Raw genomic sequence first — 20,654 nt, 5'->3', positions numbered from 1 at the left:
TTTTTCTGTCCTTTCTCCAGCATCTTAACCATTGCAGGTATTCCTTGACTTACAACAGTTCATTAGTGACTATTCAAAGTTGCAATGGCACTGAAAAATGTGGCTTATGTTGGTTTTTCACACTTAAGACCATTGTAGCATCCCCGTGTTATATGATCAAAATTTGGATGCTTGGCAGCTGACTCATATTTATGATGGTTGCTGTCTCATGGGGTCATGTGATCCCTTTTCGCCACCACCTGATAAGCAAAGCCAAGAAGGAAGTTAGATTCACTGAATAACCCGTGTTGCTAACTTAACAATTGCAGTGATCCACTTAACAACTATGGCAAGAAAAGTTGTAAAATGTGGCAAAACTCACTTAACAAATGTCTCACTTAGCAACCAAAATTTTGTGCTCAATTGTGGTCGTAAGTTAAGGACTACCTGTATAATACAGTGGCTCTCATATGCAGCTTTGTTTTCTATTTTATTCAGAACCTGTTTTTCATATTGTATATTTTTCAGTTGTTTGGAAAACACAGTTTTCCTTTAACCTTTCACATTTTCTAGCAACAAAGTGAAAAAGCCACTTGAAGGGCACCATCAAGTGAAGAAAGCTTTCTTACTAAACTTGTCCAACATTTGATGCTTATCCCTTGTTTTGATTTCATCTTAGTTTCTGCTTCAAATCCTTCGGTTTTTTCACCATTTTGGCATTACAGAAGATTTTCATGTTCTGCTGTATACCTCTTCATTGGATATTATACTGACTAATTTGGATAGAAAATTATCCATTGTGTCTGATGAACAGATGTATATACTGGTAGACTTCTGTATCTGATAAAAATGTATATACAAATAACTTATTATTTCTCTTTTGCCCATTCAGCATTTCTAAATTATAACTTTTTTTTTTATTAGGCTGCCCTTTGGTGCGGCAGAAAAACACAGCAGAGCTGGCCTCTGCAACGGGAGAGGCTGGACGTCCCAACTTTCTGTGCTGAATGGCTACTATGGCGCCCGCTCTCACTGACGCAGCAACTGAAGCTCATCACATCCGGTTCAAACTGGCTCCCCCATCCTCTTCCCTGTCCCCTGGCAGTGCTGAGAAAAACGGCAACGCCAACAACATCCTTATTGCCAGTAACGTCACCAAAAGAAAAGCTGAGGATTCTAGTCTAGATTTCCGAAATAATTCTACAAAAGAAGATCTGGGAAAGCTGCAGCCATTGGTTGCATCTTATCTCTGTTCAGATGTAACAGCTGTTCCTCCAAAGGAGTCCTTGAAACTGCAAGGGGTCTTCAACAAGCAGACAGTCCTTAAATCTCATTCTCTATTGACTCGTCCTTTCTTGAAAACTAGTGATCTGTTGGGACGGCCACCAGTGTTGGAGATTTCCTTGGAAAATCTAAAAACCATGAGTACAAGTAATCAGACACCTTTGCCACAAACACCTGTCAATGGTTTGGCTAAAAAATTAGCTAAAAATAATAGTTCTGACCATGAAAGTTCTGTTTCACTTAATGGTGGGAAGAGTGCACCTTCTTCTATGACTCTCCAGGAAGTAGATTCAGATAGACCTGAGGGTTCTAATTTGGAGGACCTGAAATCTAGTTTGAGCAATTGCACTCTACTGGACGCAGAGCATTGTGCCCCACTTAGCAATAATGGCATGGCAAATAAACATGGCCACAGTTCCCCAGAGCAGCAATGTGGACTCGAAGGGGGTGGGGAGAACCAATTGCTTTTGGTATCAGGAATGCCTGTTTGTTCTGAGCTGGGAAGCAGTAAGCCAGAGGAACAGAAGACCTCTCAGCCAAACAGTTCCTTTAGCGCCCTAGATTCAGCTATGAGGACAAAGGTGCTATTGCGGAGGCAGGCAGACATTGAGAATCGTGCTCGCAGACTGCAAAAGCGGCTGCAGGTGGTACAGGCCAAGCAGGTAGAGCGACACATTCAGCAACAGCTTGGTGGATTTTTACAGAAAACGCTAAGCAAGTTGCCTGCTTTGGACTCCTTGAGACACCGGAGTCAGCTAATGCTGACCCGCAAGGCAGACACAGCTCTAAGAAAAACTACAAATGAGACAAGTACCTCGGAAGGATTGAGCAACTTCCTAAAAAGTAACTGTATCTCAGAAGAACTAGAAAGGTTTACTGCCAGTGGAATGGCTAACCTGCGCTCTTGTGAGCAAGCATTTGATTCTGATGCCACAGACAGCAGCTCAGGTGGAGAATCTGATATTGAAGAAGAGGAACTGACCAAAGCAGACACAGAACAGTACCATGTGCCCCTGTGAGTAACATCAAGTGTTATTCTCTTTAAATCTAAGCTTCTGTGAGTATCTTAACAGAGATGGGTATGCGATGCTGTACAAATATTTTTTTATTTCCAGGTTGCAATAGTGTCAGTTAACATAAGACAATTTGAAGATAATGGTTTGGATTGATTGGGTGAGGTGGGCAGCGGGTTACCAGGATCTGACTCCTGAACATTGTATGTATGTATGTGTGTATGTGTGTATGTGTATGTATATGTGTGAATACACACACACACACACACACACACACACACACACACACACACACACATATATAAACATATGAGGTGATACAATATTGAGATCATTGTTTGGCATGTTAAATAACACATGAATGTTCAATAATGTCCTAATGACCTATTGTTGTATTTGATAAATAATTAGCAAGAGGTTCAAATATTCACGATACTTTTTGTGTGGAAATAGAAAAGATAGGCCATGCAGGAAAGGGAGAAAACGTGATAAATTGCCTTGGTAAAAAAAAGTAAAAGAAAAATTTGAGAGGCAGGACTAAAACCAACACAAAACGTACAGACTATTGCATTAACAAGGTGAAGTTAAATAAGTTAGGTTTGGGGTTCCCTCCCCACTAATGAATCTGTAAATAGAGGGCCATATGGTACTTATCTCATGTAATGGCTTCAAAGATGTCTGATGATAAGCATTATTATAACCCTTCAGTCAGGTTAGTAAATATCAAAGCTCTGGATCAGCCACAGTAAGTACCATAATACATTTGAATGTGAATAGAACAGCAGATAGATTTTTAAAAGCTGTACTCTTGCTTTTATGTTTGTCTTGTCACAACCTAATTGGAGGAGTGGCTAGTGGAAAGTTACAGGGACTATGAGAACTAATCTGCCCTTAGGTGTGCATTATTTATGTACTGAAAAATATCTAGACCTTCTTCTGTGATTTTAAGAGAGATGGCAAAAAATAAAATCCTAAAAAGTTCCATTAGGAATGGGTGGCATCAGACCTATAGGATTCTGCATTTCCTTTTTAAAAATTTGCTGTAGCTCCAGAATTCACCAGTTAAAACTACAAAATATAGAAGCTTCAGAAGTGGGTTCCTACCAGTTTGGCTGAATAGATAGTAACTTGGCAGCCTGGGTTCCTGGAACCAGCAGCGACTCAGGCCTGCCATGCCCTGGAACCGGTTCTCCCACGACGCTGCCATCTTGATTCTGTGCATGCACAGAACAATTTTTATTGCAGAAATATATTTTTCCCCTTTTAATGTTTTGTGCATGCACAATATTTTTCAGATCCAAATGTGCACCCATGCGGAGCAAAAAAATTTGCGCACTGAACCGGCAGTAATGCCGGCAGCAAGCCCGCTCCTGGGCAGCTTAGATAGTGAGATAGTTGTGCAGTGTTGGTCAGAAAGAAGCCTCTGATGCTACAAGCTGTGCCTTGTAGGAAAAACTATATACATGCACAGAGATCTAGAAATCCTTATTGTTATAAAGGAATAATATAGTCACAATGTGATGGTATTATAAGTCACCTTAATATGATTTAAACTGTCATAAGTGTTAGGTTGAAAATTTTAATTGACATGAATTTCAGTCCACATGCACATATTTAGGTATACATTAAATCCTAGTTTTCAAACTGAACGTAATTTCATGCTACCTGTAGAATTGCAATATGCTTATTGTATTTAAATGAGATGCAACTTGATTGTTCACATGTGCATACCCTTTTATTTTCAGTATTTGGTACAATATGATTGTCTCCGAGCCATGTATAACACTGAAAGGAAGGATTTATATGGGAATAGTTCAACTGCCCTCAGAGTCAATTTCCTGTCTAACCCGGAGACCTGTGCCTCTTTCTGTTAATAAGTAAACATTTTGATAACCAAATTAATAATAGACTTGTATAATTTTACTGTGCTTTCTTTTTTATTCTTTGAGATAAAAAATTTAATTTATTTTATTTGAGTGTGACCCTGTATTTTTAATGTGCTCAATTAATGGGCCTCCCCGTATGCTTGTTTTCAGGAATCATTGAGCAAAGACCAGATTCACTTCAGATCAAAATTTGCTTTAAACATAGCATTAAAATACAGTAATTGGCTAAAATAAAAGAGTATGTCTCTTACAAAGAATTTTTCCCCCCCATTTTCGGCCACAATTTTGATTTTATGTAACTTATTTTCAGTTGTACCTGCCTGATCCCTGTTACCGTATTTTTTGGAGTATAAGATGCACCTTCTCCTCCCCCCAAAAAGGTGAAAATTTGGGGGCATTATATACACTAAATGTAAACACCCCCCCCCCCACCAGAGGCCAAAAACAAGAGGCATGGAAGCAGTCTGAAAATCCCTGCAGCCTGGAACAGCTGATTGGAGGTATTCCAGCAGGCCAATCCATCCGTCAGTGGTGCTGAATCAGGCTGCAATAAGCGATAAAGCTGACCTGCTTGGTCAGAGTTTGCAGCAATCACATTCAGAAAGCACACACAAGTAATTGGTTCAGCAGGATTCAAAATAATAATAATATACAATACAATGTCAAAAGCAGGTTTTCTAAGGTAGCAGGAAATACAAGCAAAACACAATCAGTTTCACTTTCAGTCCTCAGCTAAGCCAGGCTCCTTCATGTCTCCTTGTTGTTCATGTAGCAAATACTGTTTTAGAGTCAAAATAGCCCTCACTGGCTGACTTAGTTGCTATGCCTATTAATTGGCAGATCATCATGAACTCTCACACACTTGACAGGAGGTTAGCCAGCTGAATACCATGGATGCTGGTAGGCAGGGGCAGAATTTTTCTTCTCATTTTCTTCCCTAAAACTAAGGTTGCTCTTACACTCCGAAAAATATGGTAGATGTCTTTAAAGTACATTTAAAATATGTCTTTTTCAGACTATAAGATGGACCTAAATTTATAGGAGGAAAACTAGAAACAAAATAGTTTTTGCTCTCCTTGGCTCCCAGAAGCACTCTGCAGTGTGCTCTACATGGCCCATTTTTGCCAAAAATGTGCCCATCTTTGGCCTGCAGAGTGCTTCTGGTGGCTGGGGAAGGCAAAAACACGACATGTGGAGGGAGCCCAAAAATATGCCTGTTTTTTGCCAAAACGAAAAAGAATGCATGTGGACCATGTGGGATTCAGAAGGATTCTTAATAAATATGATGCTTGAGATTGCTTTGCTACCTATTTTAATTTAATTTTAATTTACAAGAATAAAAAATATATCAAGAGAGGCCATGGAATCTAGGAGAGACCAAAGGATCTTTTCTTTGGTAAGTACTCAGGAGCATTAGGGCTTTCCATTTTAATTTTCCTCTTTTTTTCACTGAAATATATGCATCAAGCATACATACTAATTATTTTTATTGGCATTTAGAACGGAGGGTTGTTAAATTCTCAGCACAAGCATCCAATTATCGATTTGTTTTCATCTGACTGGTTTGATTGAAGACTTTTATAAACAACTCATATATATTATTTGTAATTAGTTTGGTATTGCAAACATTTTAAAAAGAGTTGTAAGTTTTATTTATTCAATCAGTTTGTGTAGCTACTCATCTCAAGGTAATTCTGGACAGAAAATATTAAAACATGAAATACAACGATCATGAACACAGCCAGGAGATGGATCTCTTCACACAGTTGGGGGTCTTAGGTGGGTCCCAAGTGGGATCCTTGGAGCTCTCTGAGCTTGATGGTTATCTTGCAAATGTTTCATTATCAAACTAGGTGTTAGAATCTAAGACATCTCAGAAAAACATCAATAAACTATTTAAAAAAAAAACCAGGAATCATCTATAATATTCACTATAAGGACTAACAGCCACTACATAGAAAAAATAGGTGGAATAGTAGTGGGTTGTGTCCATAAACATCAACTAGCCATTAGAAGATGTGATTTTAAAAAATAATTTCACAAAACGTGGAAAATTCTTTAATTTTACAAGGCATGGACAGATTTTATCATAGTTTCTGTTGGGAAATGGAGCGTCCTAAATCAAACCAAGTCCAAAACATGCCAGAGAATTTTCTGGAAGCCTGGTACTTAGATAAATCAACCTTCAACCGGCACATGGAGGTAAACAACATCTACAGTCAAAAGAGACAATCAAAAATCAAAAAAGGAAACAAAAAAGCCTTCCCGGCAGCAATCAACATCCAGATAAGCAGAGATTAATACTAATACTTACACTAACAATCAAGAAACAAGCAATACCCCAATCAAGGAATTAATTCAAATAGTCAAGCTTAACACTTTGGAAAGAGTAGGACAAATGTGTCACAAATTACTCCCATTTGTTGAGGTAAAATTATTGGATTCTTCACAGCAGAACAAAGGGACATCATCTCCCAAACAGTTGACTCCAGATTTGGGCCTCACCTGGGACAGGCCCCAACTCGTCCTTTTCTGGCAGGAGGTTTTATAACGTGGGCCCAGAGCTCACCAGGCCACTCGAAATGCCAACAGTGGATGTCCCGGTAGCAACCCTCTTCTGCCATGCCTGGCGATCCCGAGGAAACCTTGAAGGCAGACAAGAGGGTAGATCAGATGCTTCGGAGGGCCCATCAGGCAGCCGCCTGGATGGTCAAGGCATCCACAGCTGCCTCATTTTTCAACAGGGCCTCCTTACTCTGACTTTGCCAGATGTAAGAGAGGATCCCGGCAGGGGACGCGCAGACTAAGACATTAACAAACTTGTGGCAGCAGCTCCGTTCTCTGCTGACGCCATGCTTAAGCTAGATTTGCCTCCAAAGCCATAGCTTCTTCAGTGGCAGTGAGTCGCCTTCTCTGGCTTCGTCAATGGCAGGCGGACACTTGGCACAAGTGGAGGCTGGCCTTGGTCCCTTTCCGAGGGGAGAAGTTATTTGGGGATTCGTTGGACTCCATCTTGTGGGAATCTAGAGACAAAAGAAAAACCATGCCATCCTTCTCTAGGCGAAGCAATTATCGCCCTTCACCTTATTTTCACCATCCCTCCTTTTGGGCAGCGGACGCTGGGGTAGGATTTCGATGCTCCCTGAGACCCTACATCCCCAGACAGGAGCAGCAGCAGGATCGGTTGGGAAGGAACACACAATTTCAGGCCAAGCGGCCTTTTCATGGGCGAGAAAGTCAGCCCTTTCGTCGCTCCCAAGTGACTGCTGGTCCAACAATACCCCAATCAAGTAATTAATTTAGATAGAAGAATTAACACTTCAGAAAAAGTATACAATGGATGGTAAGGAGAGAATATATTTTTTTCTTCTAATTTTGGCTCTAGTCTCCTTCATATACCATTTAGCCTCCCATGGCTTGTCCCAAGACAATTCAGGACCAGAAAATAAACTTTCCAGATTCTGAAAATGTGTGGTGGGCTAATAGAAGTGTTAAGTCTCTCTAGGAAAAGTGTGTACTCTTTAACATTCCTGTGTAGCCCTGCTCTTCCATTCATCCACTTTCCTGGATATAGATCTTTGATGAAGTAGGTGTACTGTGTAATTAAAGTTAACATGAGGAGTTATGTGAAGGAGTGAAATCTATCTCTTGGTGGTTCTCTTAGGGTAAAGATTAAGTCACATTTAGCTGAAACTAGTTCTTAATAGTAATGTATATAATATTTTCAGACAGTCCCCCTATAAAGGCTTAATGTTGATACATATTCTTAATGTATGGTCTATGTATAATTTATTAAATAAACCATACATTCTGTTTTTTTCAAAATCTCTGCACTAGACTAGTATCACATAACATGTTAAATCATAATACATTATTTGTGAAGTAGATGTGTTCAGAGATTGAATTGAATTAAATTCAGCATCTAAAAATATCTTGTTTATTCTATTGTATGTTCTGAAATGTAGAAGAATTTGCCTGTGATTGATTTTCATTGCTCTCAAGTGACCCTCCTATCAGGGGTCACCTGGCCCTCTTTACACATCGATGGGAGGAGATTACATTGAAAGCCTCAGTCATAGAGACAGTGAGGTCAGGTCTCTACCTCAAATTTCTCTCTATACTCCCGAGGTTCTTTATTTGTTGCCCAGTCTCAAGAGACAAATCAAAAAGGGTCTTCATATAAACAGCAATACAACACTTGTTGGACAATCAGGCAATCCGACAGGTTCCAGAGGACCCAACAGGGCAGGGATTCTATTCCATTTATTTTTTATTTTTTTGTAATCCCCAAGGCTTCGGGTGGGTAAAGAGCAATTCGGGATCTGAAGAGTCTGAACAACCACCTAATCTACAGGCAGTTCAAGATGCAGTCTCTCCAGTCCATACCTGAGAGCATTCGAGAGGGCGACTTCCTCACATCCATAGATCTGATGGAGGTCTATCTGCATGTCCATCTTGCCCTCACATTGGCAATATCTCCGATTCCAGTACGCTGGCTGCCACTTCCAGTACAAGGCTCTGTCATTCGGCCTATTGTCAGCGCGAAGGGCATTTATGAAACTGCTGGCTGCTGTGTTGGCAGCACATTTCTGGACTCTTCCCGTGCATGTCCAGTATTACCTGGACAACATTCTGATACAGTCCTCCTCTGGCCCCCAGGTGAGAGAGGACCTGCAGGTCACAATCCAGGTACTCCCAACACCATGGGTTTTCAATAAATGTCGACAAGAGCCACTTGTTACCGACAAACTACCTGCTCCACTTAGGAGCCGTCGTAGACATAGTGTCATGCAAGGTCTATCTCTCCCAGGAGCGACAGACCTGCCTAAAGGCTTTGGCAGATCGTGTCAAGAAGGAATGAACAGTGCCACTGGTCCTTCTATTGCAGCTCCTGCGTAGGATGGTGTCATGTATTTCCATCGTCCCTTGGGCATGCCTGCATGCCAGATGCCTGCAGTAGTTTCACCTTCCTTATCAAAGGTCCGGCAGGAGCAACTCGCCAGCCATGATCCGTGTCCCGCAAGAGGTGATCCAGTCCTTCAATTGGTGTATGTCCCAGGCCATCACCAGAGGCTGCTCTCTTCAGGGAGCCTGACCATCATGACTGATGCCAGCCTCTTTGGTTGGGGAGAGGGATCGCCAGTCCCTTGATAGCCCAGGGGCAGTGGGGCCACAATATCAATTGGCTGGAGCTCAGGGCAATCCACCTGGCCTTCAGGCAGTTCCAGGAAGCGTTCTCAGGCAGATATATTCTGATATTGATGGACAACATGGCTGCCAACTGGGCCTCTGGCAGAGAAATACCTTCTGTCTATCAGGGCAGAACATATTTCTGGAGAGACAAATGTGCAGGCAGACTGGCTCAGCACAGACTCAATTGACTGCGTGGAGTGATGCCTATATCTGACCCTGTTCCGGGAACTAATGGACCAATTTGGCCTCCCGGTCGTGGACCTGTTTGCCACCCCAGCCAACAGCCAGCTACCCATGTTCTTCACTAGGTTTGCGGCACTGAGGATGGAGGGGGTCGATGCACTCCCCAGTCCTTGGCTCCCAGGGCTACTGTATGCCTTCCCTCCTCTTCCCCTTATACCAAAGGTGATCAGGAAGGTGCTGGTGGAGGAGGTGGAGATCTTGCTCCTGGCCCCACGTTGGCCCATAAGACCATGCTTTGCCGACCCGGTCAACCTGTTGGTAGCTCAGCCATGGAGGATTCCTCACAACAAAATCTCCTTTAGCCAGGGGGCCTTGGTCCATCCGGAACCACAGTGGCTCCAACTAACTGCCTGGCACTTGAGTGGGGACAATTTTTCCTCCAGGGTGATTCAGACAATAAAGGCCTCTAGGAGGCCTTCCACCAATTGAATCTACAAAGCCACGTGGAAGGCCTTTTGCGGTTGGTGTGCCTGGGCGGACCTTACTCCCATTGCTGTGTTAGTGGACCAGATCCTGGAATTCCTCCAGGAAGGTCTGGATAAAGGGCTATTCCCCAATACCATCCAGCGGCTGTCCTCGATATTGGTGTGTGGGTGCTGTAATCTCTCATGCAACATTCCATGTGCGTAGATTCATAAGGGGCACAACCAGTTTGACGCCCATGGTGGTGCATAGGTACCTTACCTGGGACCTATCTAAGGTCTTGCACTCTGTCACCGGGGTCCCCTTGGAGTCACTAAAATAGGCCAGCCTGTGTTTCCTTACCTGTAAAGTGCCATTCTTTGTGACCATTACATCGACAAGGTGAATTTCAGAACTAGCATCCCTTTCTTTGAGGAAGGAATCTGTATAGGGTGGTCTTGCTCCTTTGTTCCCAAGGTGAATTCCGGTTCCATAGGCCCCAGGGTCTAATACTGCTGAACGTCTGCCTGGACCCTACCTACACTTTGGAAAAAAAGTGGCACATCTTGGACATTAGGAAGGCTCTCTGCATTTACAATGAGGACTTCCTCTTTCAGGAGAACAGAGTCTCTGTTTGTGTCCTTTCAGCCCTCAATGCTGGGTGAGAAGGTCACATCAACAACTGTGGGCTGATGGATTTGGATGTGCATCGCCAAGGCTTGTGAACTCCAGGCATGTCTGTTGCCTTGGCAGATGACAGCCCATTCCACCAGGTGTGCAGCCACAACAGCAGCATGGGCAACGCAGGCCTCTATTGAGGAGGTTTGTCGAGCAGCGATATGGTCCTCGGTCCTCTTTTATTAGGCATAAGCTGGATGCCTTCGCTTTGGCTGAAGCTGCCTTTGACAGGCGAGTCCTCCAGAGGATACATACAGAATCAGGAACTCAGAACTAGACTGCAGCCCATCCATAGGACAAGCCAGCTTTGTTATGTCCCATTCTTGGATTCTCATCAGCACAATGAAGAAAGGACATTGGTCTTATACGGTCCTTCTCAGTGTGCTGAGAGAAAATCCAGCTCCACCCTGGAGACTGTCTGGTCCTGTGTCCAGGGTAAAGAACCTAGAACAAGACATGTCAAGTCTTTCACTTAAAAGCTGGAGACTGTTGCAACAGATGCGTGTCCTCACAGCTCTGGCAGACTCAGTCCAATCAATTAGCAGATGAGGTCAACCCATTCTCTCTCAGCACATCGAGAAGGAGTATATCGGGTAAGACCAATATCCCTATCAGTAAATTTATCTGATAATGCTAATTTTCATTTTTGTTTGCAATGCTTGTCTTGCTATGTCTTGTTTTGTAAAACAGTACTTGAATAACAGTCTCAAAATCATTATTGAGTCCAGTAGAATTTATTTAAATGTGGCATAGAATCATGGCATTCTCATATTTTGGATTACAAGTCATAAGTGAGGGTTTTTGCTGGTTTGACTTACAGCTAGTCCTGAATAAATAACCATAATGTAATTTGTTTGCTATAGTCCTATTTGTGATAGTTGTAAATTGGGTTGCTTCATGGAGTCAACATAGTTGTATGACTTATTATGTGGCAATTGTTAAATAAACATGGTGGTCATAAAACAAAAAAATGCCATGGTAGTTAAATGAGCCCATTGCTTGCTATAGCACGGTTTTGATTTTCAGAAAAAAACAAACACAATTGTGTGACTGCAGGATACTGAGAATGATCCTAAATGTGCAGTCATATGACCTTGGGGTTATGAATGATAGAATTGAGTTGTTGGAAATTGGAAAAAGCCAACTATTGCTTTTTCCTTCGCCATAACTCTGATTTAGCTGTACATTGAAACATGGAAGTCATACTCAGATTATTTCAAGTATTGATAAACTATAGTTGGTAAGGTATATTTTTCCTAATTTATATTTGTAACATAATGCTGTAAGATGTGTTAGGAAATGATTCTAAAGGGTTTATTGAAAATTGTTTGCTGTTGTTGAAAACCTTGTTTTTAGCTTGACTCTTTTGTCTTATCTGCTCCTGGGCCTATATATTTCATTATTAGATGTACATTTCATCAGCTTCAAGCAAGGACCATCTTTAACCCTTGAATCACTGTTCAATCACTATTCTGTCAAGTATTAATACATAAGAACAGAAAGCGCATCTGTTTTTTTCTTTGTAGAATTGCAGATGCAGGCAGAAATATACTATTTTGAGTTGGCTGGTCTAGTTATAGAATAATTGTATCCTGATTATTAGGAAGTAATTTTCCAGAAAAGCTTTCTTGCAGCACAAATCATTTCCTCTACCCATGCTGGATGGTCATTTTTCTAATTTATTTTCTAATTTTGAGGTGACAATAAAAGCATATTGTCTTCTAATAAATCAAGCTAGGATTGCTGGTTGACTTCCTGAACATTAAGGAGGAAAGCTATTTTTCGACTTCACTAAAGCACTACTTTTTGGCTGCTAATTTGAAGAAAGTATAAAAAATGTTTTGATTTACATTTCTGGTTCTTAAATCTTTTTTGTTTACTTCACCACCAATCCTAATTTAAAGCCACAAAAGTTATATATCATTGTTTTCACTAATAAACTCTTTTCTTCTATTGGGGTGGTGGTGGTTTATAATTATGCATCAATGTTAAAGTGTCTTGTTTCTGATATAGCGTATTTGTTCAATTCAATAAGTATGGTTATTATACTGGTAGTCCTCATTTTGCAACCACAATTGGGACTGGCAATTTGTTAAGCAAAAGGGTTGCTAAGTGAAACTGATTGTGGTTATGATCGAGTTTTCTTTGCTTTACAGACTTATTACAGACATATTGTTCATAAATGCAAGGATTGGTTGCAAATTTACTTTTTCATCACCATTGTAACTGAATGGTTGCTATATGAGGCACTTGCTAAGTTAGGACTAAGTGTAATAGTTTAATGTAATGCAGCCATTGTAGTGTTTCAGCTTATAATTAAAATAAACAGTGGCTTAATGGGAGGAATGATTCAGTATGATTTTGTTTGAATAGTGAGGTATAACTAATATTCCTTTAAGATCTAAAAGGTTGGGATTTATTTTGTATTTTTAATATCAGTTATACAATAAATAATTTCATGGAAAAGATCTCTTATCATTACTATCCAGTTGAATATTTAAGGTAAGAATGTAAACAATTTAAATAAGAGTGAAAATGATTATTGTAGCAGTATGAATGGGATGTAGGTGACTGAATAGATCAATGTCTTCCATTCAAACATACTAATGGACCTTATAGTTGAATTAATTGATAGACTCACTTGAGTAGATTTGGGCACTCTTTTGAGCCCAGGTACTTTACTTGGCTTTTTATTGATGTGCCAAGAGTTGCATATTTAAATGCTTCTCAAATCTTAGGTGTTTTCTTAAGAGAGATTTCATAATTCCCATATTTTTTAGAGTATAAGACGTACCTTTCTCCCCCCAAAAGAGGATGAAAATCTGGGTGATCTTATACACTGAATACAACATATTTGGCCTACCGAAACCCAGCCCCCTTTGCAAAAATGGATGTGCAGAGGGTTTGGGAGGTTGCAAAGTGCTCCTGAATGCTGGGAAGAGCAAAAGTGAGCAAAAAATGGACTGTTTATGCTCGTTTTGCCCCCCCCCCAATACCCTTGGAGTACTCTGCAAGCCTCCCAAAGCGCTGCATTCTCTCTCTCTCTCTCTCTCTCTCTCTCTCTCTCTCTCTCTCTCTCTCTCTCTCTTTTGCAAAAAACATAGCGTGCAGACGGTTTGGGAGGCCTGCTGTCAGCATTACAAATATCATCCAAAATTAGCCTGACACCTGCAGTGTGCAAAAACTTTTTTTTTTTAATTTACCTCTTTAAAATCATGCGTCTTATACTCTGGTATGTCTTATAGTCCGAAAAATATGGTACTTCTTTAAGAATACCTGGAACTTTTACTTTTTTATATATCAGTTCTCCATTTTTGCCCTTGTAGATTTAATGATGCCAACTTGAGAGAACAGTGAAAACATTAAATTTTACTGACCAAGAATTGTTTACGGTTTATAAAATAGCAAAACATTAGCAAAATCTAGGACTAAGTGTCATCCAATTTGGAGTTAAAAGGACTGATTTTTATCCATAACATTTATTGTATATTCAATCTGTGATGTTTGCAGAAAGTAACCACTTCATCATCTTTCTGACAATTTCTTGAGAAAGTATTTTAGTATTGAGAAAAGCACCCACAGAGATGGTGGAGATGAAGGAACGTTGGTCCTTACCTGAATGTCTCTTTTCGGCAGAATGGTGGGAGAAGCTGCAGCTGGGTTTATCAAAGCCTATTGGTCCAAAGACTGAGGGAAATTTCTTTAAGTATCCTCCTTTCCCCTTTGGCTCCCCGTTTCCTTGAGGTTGAATGGAGCAACTGCAAGACACAACAAGCAAAGAAACACGACCAACCACCCAACTGCCCTTCCCTCTCCTGACTAAGTACGAATAGCAAACTAGGGAGGGATGTAGCCCCTCCCACCATCCTGCCGAAAAGAGACATTTTGGTAAGGACCAATGTTGCTTTTCCGGCAGAGATGGTGGGAGGTGCTACAGCTGGTACGTACCCAAGCTAGGTCCCAGGGAGGGAATTAAGATCCAGGGAAGGTGCGGTCGCCCCTTGTTGCAGGACACCTTCACTGATGTGAAACTATCCAGTCGATAGTGATGGATAAAGGAAGTCGGGGAGGCCCGACAAATATCTTTGAACGGAGCCCTGGTGGCCCAGGCCGCCATAGTGGCAGTACTCCGATTGGAGTCGGCCGTGATCCCTGACGGGGGAGTTTGACCTGATGCCTGATAAGCAAGAGTGATGGCTTGCCGGAGCCATCTACCAATTGTGGTGGAAAAAACCCTGGCCCCTAGGGAGCCAGGCTGAAGGATATAAAAAGGGCCTCAGAATGGCGGATCGACGACGTGCACCTGAGATAAATGTGTAACGCGCGCTGGACATCTAGCCGATGCCAAAAGCGTTCTCTCTAATGTGAGGGAGCTGGACAAAAATTAGGGAGAATGACCTGCCCTCTATCCCCCGCCAGGACGGAACTCCTCAGGGAGTTGTTCATGCATTGATGTTGAAATGGCGAAAAAAGGCGAGGAAAGGCCAGGGGTCAGGAGGAACTGCCTCCTCGTCCTCAGACAACCCCATATCTTGGTGGGTATCCTCCCCCAGAATCGAACCTTCCCCCGATGGGGAAGGAGCCCTATCTTGGTTATGCCTATGCGAGATAGAAGGTGACCTATGACGCTGGGAAGCAACCTGGCGTCTCCTTTCCTCTTGGGGCAAGCATTCCCTTTGGGATAGGCCCGAAGCAATCCCCTTGGTGATAGCAGAAGAAATGAGTCTCCCAATGCTCTCAGGTAGGAGATCCAAATCCTCCAGATCCTCCTCAGAGGGCCTTGCTACTGAAGGTCCCTGTGGAGCCAGGTTAGCAGATGGCAGAAAGTCTCGAGAGCCCCCTTCCAAGGGATCCATATTATCCCTCCTCTAGGTGGAGAGATTGGGGGAGAAGGGGAAACAATGGGGAGAAGGGGAAACCAGTCTGGGCTGTCTTAACAGGTCTAGCAGATGAGATAGAAGGAGAGGAAGGACTGAAGCCTCTAGGGGGAAAGTTGGGGTGAACTGAAGACCTTGACCTGCTAGCGGAGATGGGTCTGGTAGTCTGGGCTTGTTTCTCCACCCTAGCTATACACTTCTCCAGGGCCTTTGCCTCCTGAGGCTCATCCCTTACAGTGGCTCAGGATGGCCATTGCTTAGCAGTCGGTTTAGAGGCTGCTGTCCTGGTCCTGTCCTGCCACCCCCACCCCCCCCCCCCCCGGCTTCAGTGCTGGTCTCCATCATGGCCTACCCTGATCTAGGCCCTGTGGAAGCCATGGCAGAAACTCATGTGCGCCACGCAGTGGTAAAGGCCCTAGACAAAGCTTGTCTCAGTTAGGCCTTATGGGAGCTGCCAGAACTGTCGAGTAGATCAGGTCCTGCCGGTCTTGATGCTGACCATGAAGCAGGGCTAGGAACTGCTCACGAGGCCTCCGCAATGGCTGCCTCCATGTGGGTGGATAAAATGCCAGCCGGAGCGTCTGCCACTATACAAAATGGCTGCCTGAGTCTCTGCTGCTCTTTGAATGGCCGCCCGAAGCCTCTCTTCGCTGAGAGGCTTGTCTGACTGGCGCCATGCAGAGCTGTTTCTCGCGCTGCGGCTTGTCTACCGATGCCGCGGCTCACTTCTCTAGCCGCAGCACAATTTGAAATGTTGCGACGTGGTCTTCCAGCCGCTGCTGCTCTTTCAGAGCCGCAGCAATTCTCTTTGAAATCGTGGCTTCTTCTGTTAGCTGCCCTGAGGCAATTAAAGGCGCAGCTTTAAGACTTGCAGCAGTTTGGAGCCCTTGAAGAGCTCCGATCTCTCCCAGGTGCTGCTGAGAGAGCCTGTCACCCCCATGAACCCAGGGATCAAACAAGACTCCCTTAAGGCCAGAAACAGGAGGAGTGCAAAGGCTCCTACTGCCTCATGAAACAGTAAACTGACTCCGTGGCAGCAGGACAACAATTTGGAATTTGGATTAGCCAAATTATTCAAATAAGTCAATAATTATAATAACTAACACTAACTCACAAATTTCCCTGTAGGAGCCAAACCAGTGCTTGGACCAAAGACTGAGAGAAACTGGGAACCAAAGGGGAAAGGAGAATACTTAGAGCCGAGATGGCGCAGTGGTTAAATGCAGCACTGCAGGCTACTGCTAGATCAGCAGTTCAGCGGTTCAAATCTCACCGGCTCAGGGTTGACTCAGCCTTCCATCCTTCCGAGGTGGGTAAAATGAGGACCCGGATTGTTGGGGGCAATATGCTGACTCTCTGTAAACCGCTTAGAGAGGGCTGAAAGCCCTATGAAGCGGTATATAAGTCTATTGCTATTGCTATTAAAGAAATTTCCCTCCGTCTTTGGACCAATCAGGCTTTGATAAACCCAGCTGTAGCCCCTCCCACTATCTGTGGTGTTTTTCTATTGCCATCACTTGCACAGATGTAATATGAGCACTTTCCTCCTTTAGTCAGAATTTTAACTCCTTCAATTGCACAGACATTTTGTGCTATTCTTCCTGTTAAATTCTACTTCTAACTCAGAGGTGTCAAAATCGTTTTCATTGAGGGCCGCATCAGGATTATATTTGACATTGGGGGGCTGGTGTGGACATGGCCAGGGTGGAAGCGGCCAGATTGATGTCACTGTGATGGCCACTCTGCCAGCAAAAATGGGCTTCTGAGCTCCATTTTCGGCTGCAACAGCATCTTACAACCCTCTGCCAGCGAAAATAGAGCTCAGGAGGGCCACACACAGCCCTCCCCAGCTCTGTTATCATTGGCAGAGGCAGTCTTGCTGTTTCCAGGGCTGCCCCATGGGCCAGATCTAAGCACCCCGTGGGCCAGATACAACCCCTTGAGTTTGACATCCCTGTCCTAACATATGAAAGGCAGAGTAGAGTATTTGAATGTAATAATATTAAAATTTTTAGATTAATTTCCAATCTAGTTGTATTTAAGCCTGTATTGTGTTGCCTTTAAATTCAGATGAATTTATGCAATTACTAGGTAAGTTGTATTTTGGAAGATTAATTTTACTATTGAACAACTACAGTGCTCTCTGTCAATCCAAAATGTTAATAAACCTCAAACCTGAGAGCTGGGACGATGGCATGCGTGCCCAGAGAGAGGGTTCTGCGTGCCACAGGTTCACCACCATTGATACAGGGTGTTGATCTCCCTCATTACACAAATATACATCATCTAATATGTTTATATACATTAAGCATTCAAATTTATACAGCTTGGAGGTGGAAAATATGCATAAAATGATCATATGGTCAAAATACCCGCCTAATGATTGTGCACATCATGTTGAGTTTTCACAAATTGTGTCTAGATCTGTCTGGAGGCATAGAGAGAAAAATTGGCTTGTGTTTGTTTGATTTCCTATCAGAGTTCCAGTGGTAAGAATGTGGTCCCCTGCTCGGTGTTTTGAAATGTAGAGAAAAAAAATAGTCCTTGACTTATGACCATTTGTTGAATCACACTTTAAAGTTACAATAGCCTTGGAAAAAGTGATTTACATCTTGTTCTAAATGTCACACTGTCCCATGGTCTTTTGATTACAATTGAGGCACTTGACAGCCAGCTTGCATTTGCAATGGTTGCAGCGACTTGGGGGTCATACAGTTGCGATTGTAATCTCATCAGCCAACTTCTAACATGTAAACTCAATTGGACAAGCAGGATTTGTTTAACGACTGGGGCAAAAGTGATTATAAAATTGGATCCAATTATGATGATTTTCTTTGAACCTTACCAATTGATAATGGAAATTCTGGTCCCAATTGTGGTAGTAAATCAACAACTATAATACAGTGTTGTATTATTTTCAAGCAAATTTGCATATTTCTTTTCCTTCAGATTATAACATGTGAAGCTTTGGGGTTTTAGCCTTCCCATCTCCACTCTTTCATAATACTACCTTATTCATGATACAAGATAATTTATATAACTGGAATCCATCATATCTTCGTTATAGGATTCTGCATTTCTTTTTCTTGCTCTTGCAACTACTGTCTAGCTCAGTGTCTTGTGCAAATATTGAGTCATTGGGCTGAGTTGAACAGCAGTGGCCATATTCCTTATATTCATTAAATTGTGGGGATTTATCTATTCATCTTTTGATAGCGTAAATATCTAATTAAAAATAATAAAACGTGAGGCATTACTTCTTGGAAAAGGGGCTCTAGGGGGATGATGCTTGGTGCTATCAATACATAAAATCCTAAAAGAAATGCAAGTCTTCCTTTTACCTTCCAACTTTGGTAAGAGTTACCATCATATCTTAAAAAAACCCGAAAGCCAATTCCCAGATGCAATTTTCATGTGTGTTTAGTTGATCCAAATATTTTTCCGGTATTTTTTTCCTGTTCCATATTTAAGCTCAACTATTTGGAGCTATTAGCATCTTCTTTTGCAGATATATAATAATTTAAGCTTCTTTGGTATGTATTTGAATTATTTTTAATGAAGACAATTAATTTATAATTAAAGGGCTATAGAAGCCGAGGAAATAATAAAAATTCCTTTATGAACCAGGAGAAATTTAAAATTATTTAAAATAATTTTTGGACGAGCTTTTTATTAGTCTGTTTCATTTATTGTTGAATTGGTTTTATTTGATTGGACCTAAATTATCATATCTGATTTCCTATTTAATCTTTTTTTTTAAAAAAAAATAAACCTGTTAAATGAGAGCTTGATGAAAATTTTCAAACTGTTCTGCCCTCAGTTTATTAGGAACTGATACCAACATTTTAGGTGACAAACTCCAGCATCAGCTTTGTAAGAATTTTGGTGATCGTATATTTGTCCTAAGCCTCTAAATTAGGTTGTTTTATATTTAGTATGACTTTTGTTTATCTATTTTCCGTGCACCTTGTTAAATGACCCATGTTCAGCAACCATTCAAATTTAAAATGTTTCTGAACAAGACTTCTTATTTATCACCATTGAGGGCCCATGGTTATTGCAATTTGCATCATTTTCTGCTGACTACCCATAAATGGTGTCAGTGGGAAGCCAGCAGGAAGTCACAAATCATGACCACATCAGGTCCTCACTTTACTTTCTCTTTGTCCTCATTTAATGATATCACCTAGGATTGCCAGAACTTTTATTGCTAAGCAAGCACTAGTAAGTGTTTTTTCAAGTTATGATCACATTGCTTAGCGAAAATATTTCTCATGCTAATTTATGTTGTTAAAGGAGTACTACCTAATTTTGTCTTTACCTTGCAATAATGTGTATATCCAGATAGCTGTTAAGCATGGTTACATTCTGTCTTTTTAAAATAATACCTGAGTGAACTGATTGTAATGATTGCCTTGGCCTAACATCATCACCAGATTCCAGCATAGTGCAGGAGACCCTGCTGCTGTAATGTGGCCTCATGTATTTTTGCTACTTTGTTATGAAAATACAAGTAGTTCTCATCTTAAGACCACAATTGGGACCAGAATTTTTGTTGCTAAGAGTTGTTAGCGCCTAATTTTATGACCTTTTTTGTTAAGTGAATTAATTATTACAGTTAAGTGAATCGGACAGTCATTTTAGTGAATCTAACTTTCCTCATTAGTTTTGCTTATTGGAAGTCATCTGGGAACATTGCAATTGGTGATCATATGACTATGGGATGTTGTAACATTATAAATAGATGCTTGTTGCCAAGTGCCAGAATTTTGATCATGTGACTATGAGGATGCTGCAACATTACTTGTAGTAAACAATTACTTTTATGTGGCTAATATTGTAGAATTTTGAAACATAAAAATTAAAACACCTTGGAGCTTTTGTCTTTCTAATTATCCTAGCACATTTTCCTCAATTATTCTTCTGTCTTCCAGCATGTTGTAATAATTTTTGATAGCTGAGAATTAATTATTGCTATTGGCATTCTTACTATGTGAACATAATTTTGCATATATAAAAATTGTACTTTTCATCAATACGTCATTAAATATAAACATTACTCTTATTTTTCTTAGCAAGCATGTAAAAGCTGAAGTGTA

General features: G+C 41.5%; 1 protein-coding gene across 5 annotated transcripts in view; it reads left to right on the top strand.

Annotated features, from left to right (window-relative positions):
* The window catches only part of KANSL1 (KAT8 regulatory NSL complex subunit 1), a 161,911-nt gene that overhangs the window by 31,319 nt on the left and 109,938 nt on the right, over positions 1-20,654 (top strand). For all 5 annotated transcript variants that reach the window (XM_032236872.1, XM_032236871.1, XM_032236870.1 and 2 more), the window contains one exon: positions 904-2,278. In XM_032236872.1, coding sequence (XP_032092763.1) covers positions 987-2,278 — 1,292 coding nt within the window. In that variant the 5' untranslated portion in view covers positions 904-986. The remainder of the gene's footprint in view (positions 1-903; positions 2,279-20,654) is intronic.

This window comes from Thamnophis elegans, chromosome Z (genome assembly GCF_009769535.1).
Source record: "Thamnophis elegans isolate rThaEle1 chromosome Z, rThaEle1.pri, whole genome shotgun sequence".
NCBI lineage: Eukaryota > Metazoa > Chordata > Lepidosauria > Squamata > Colubridae > Thamnophis > Thamnophis elegans.
The sequence above is the reverse complement of the archived record's forward strand: the minus strand, read 5'-3'. Positions and strand labels throughout refer to the sequence as shown.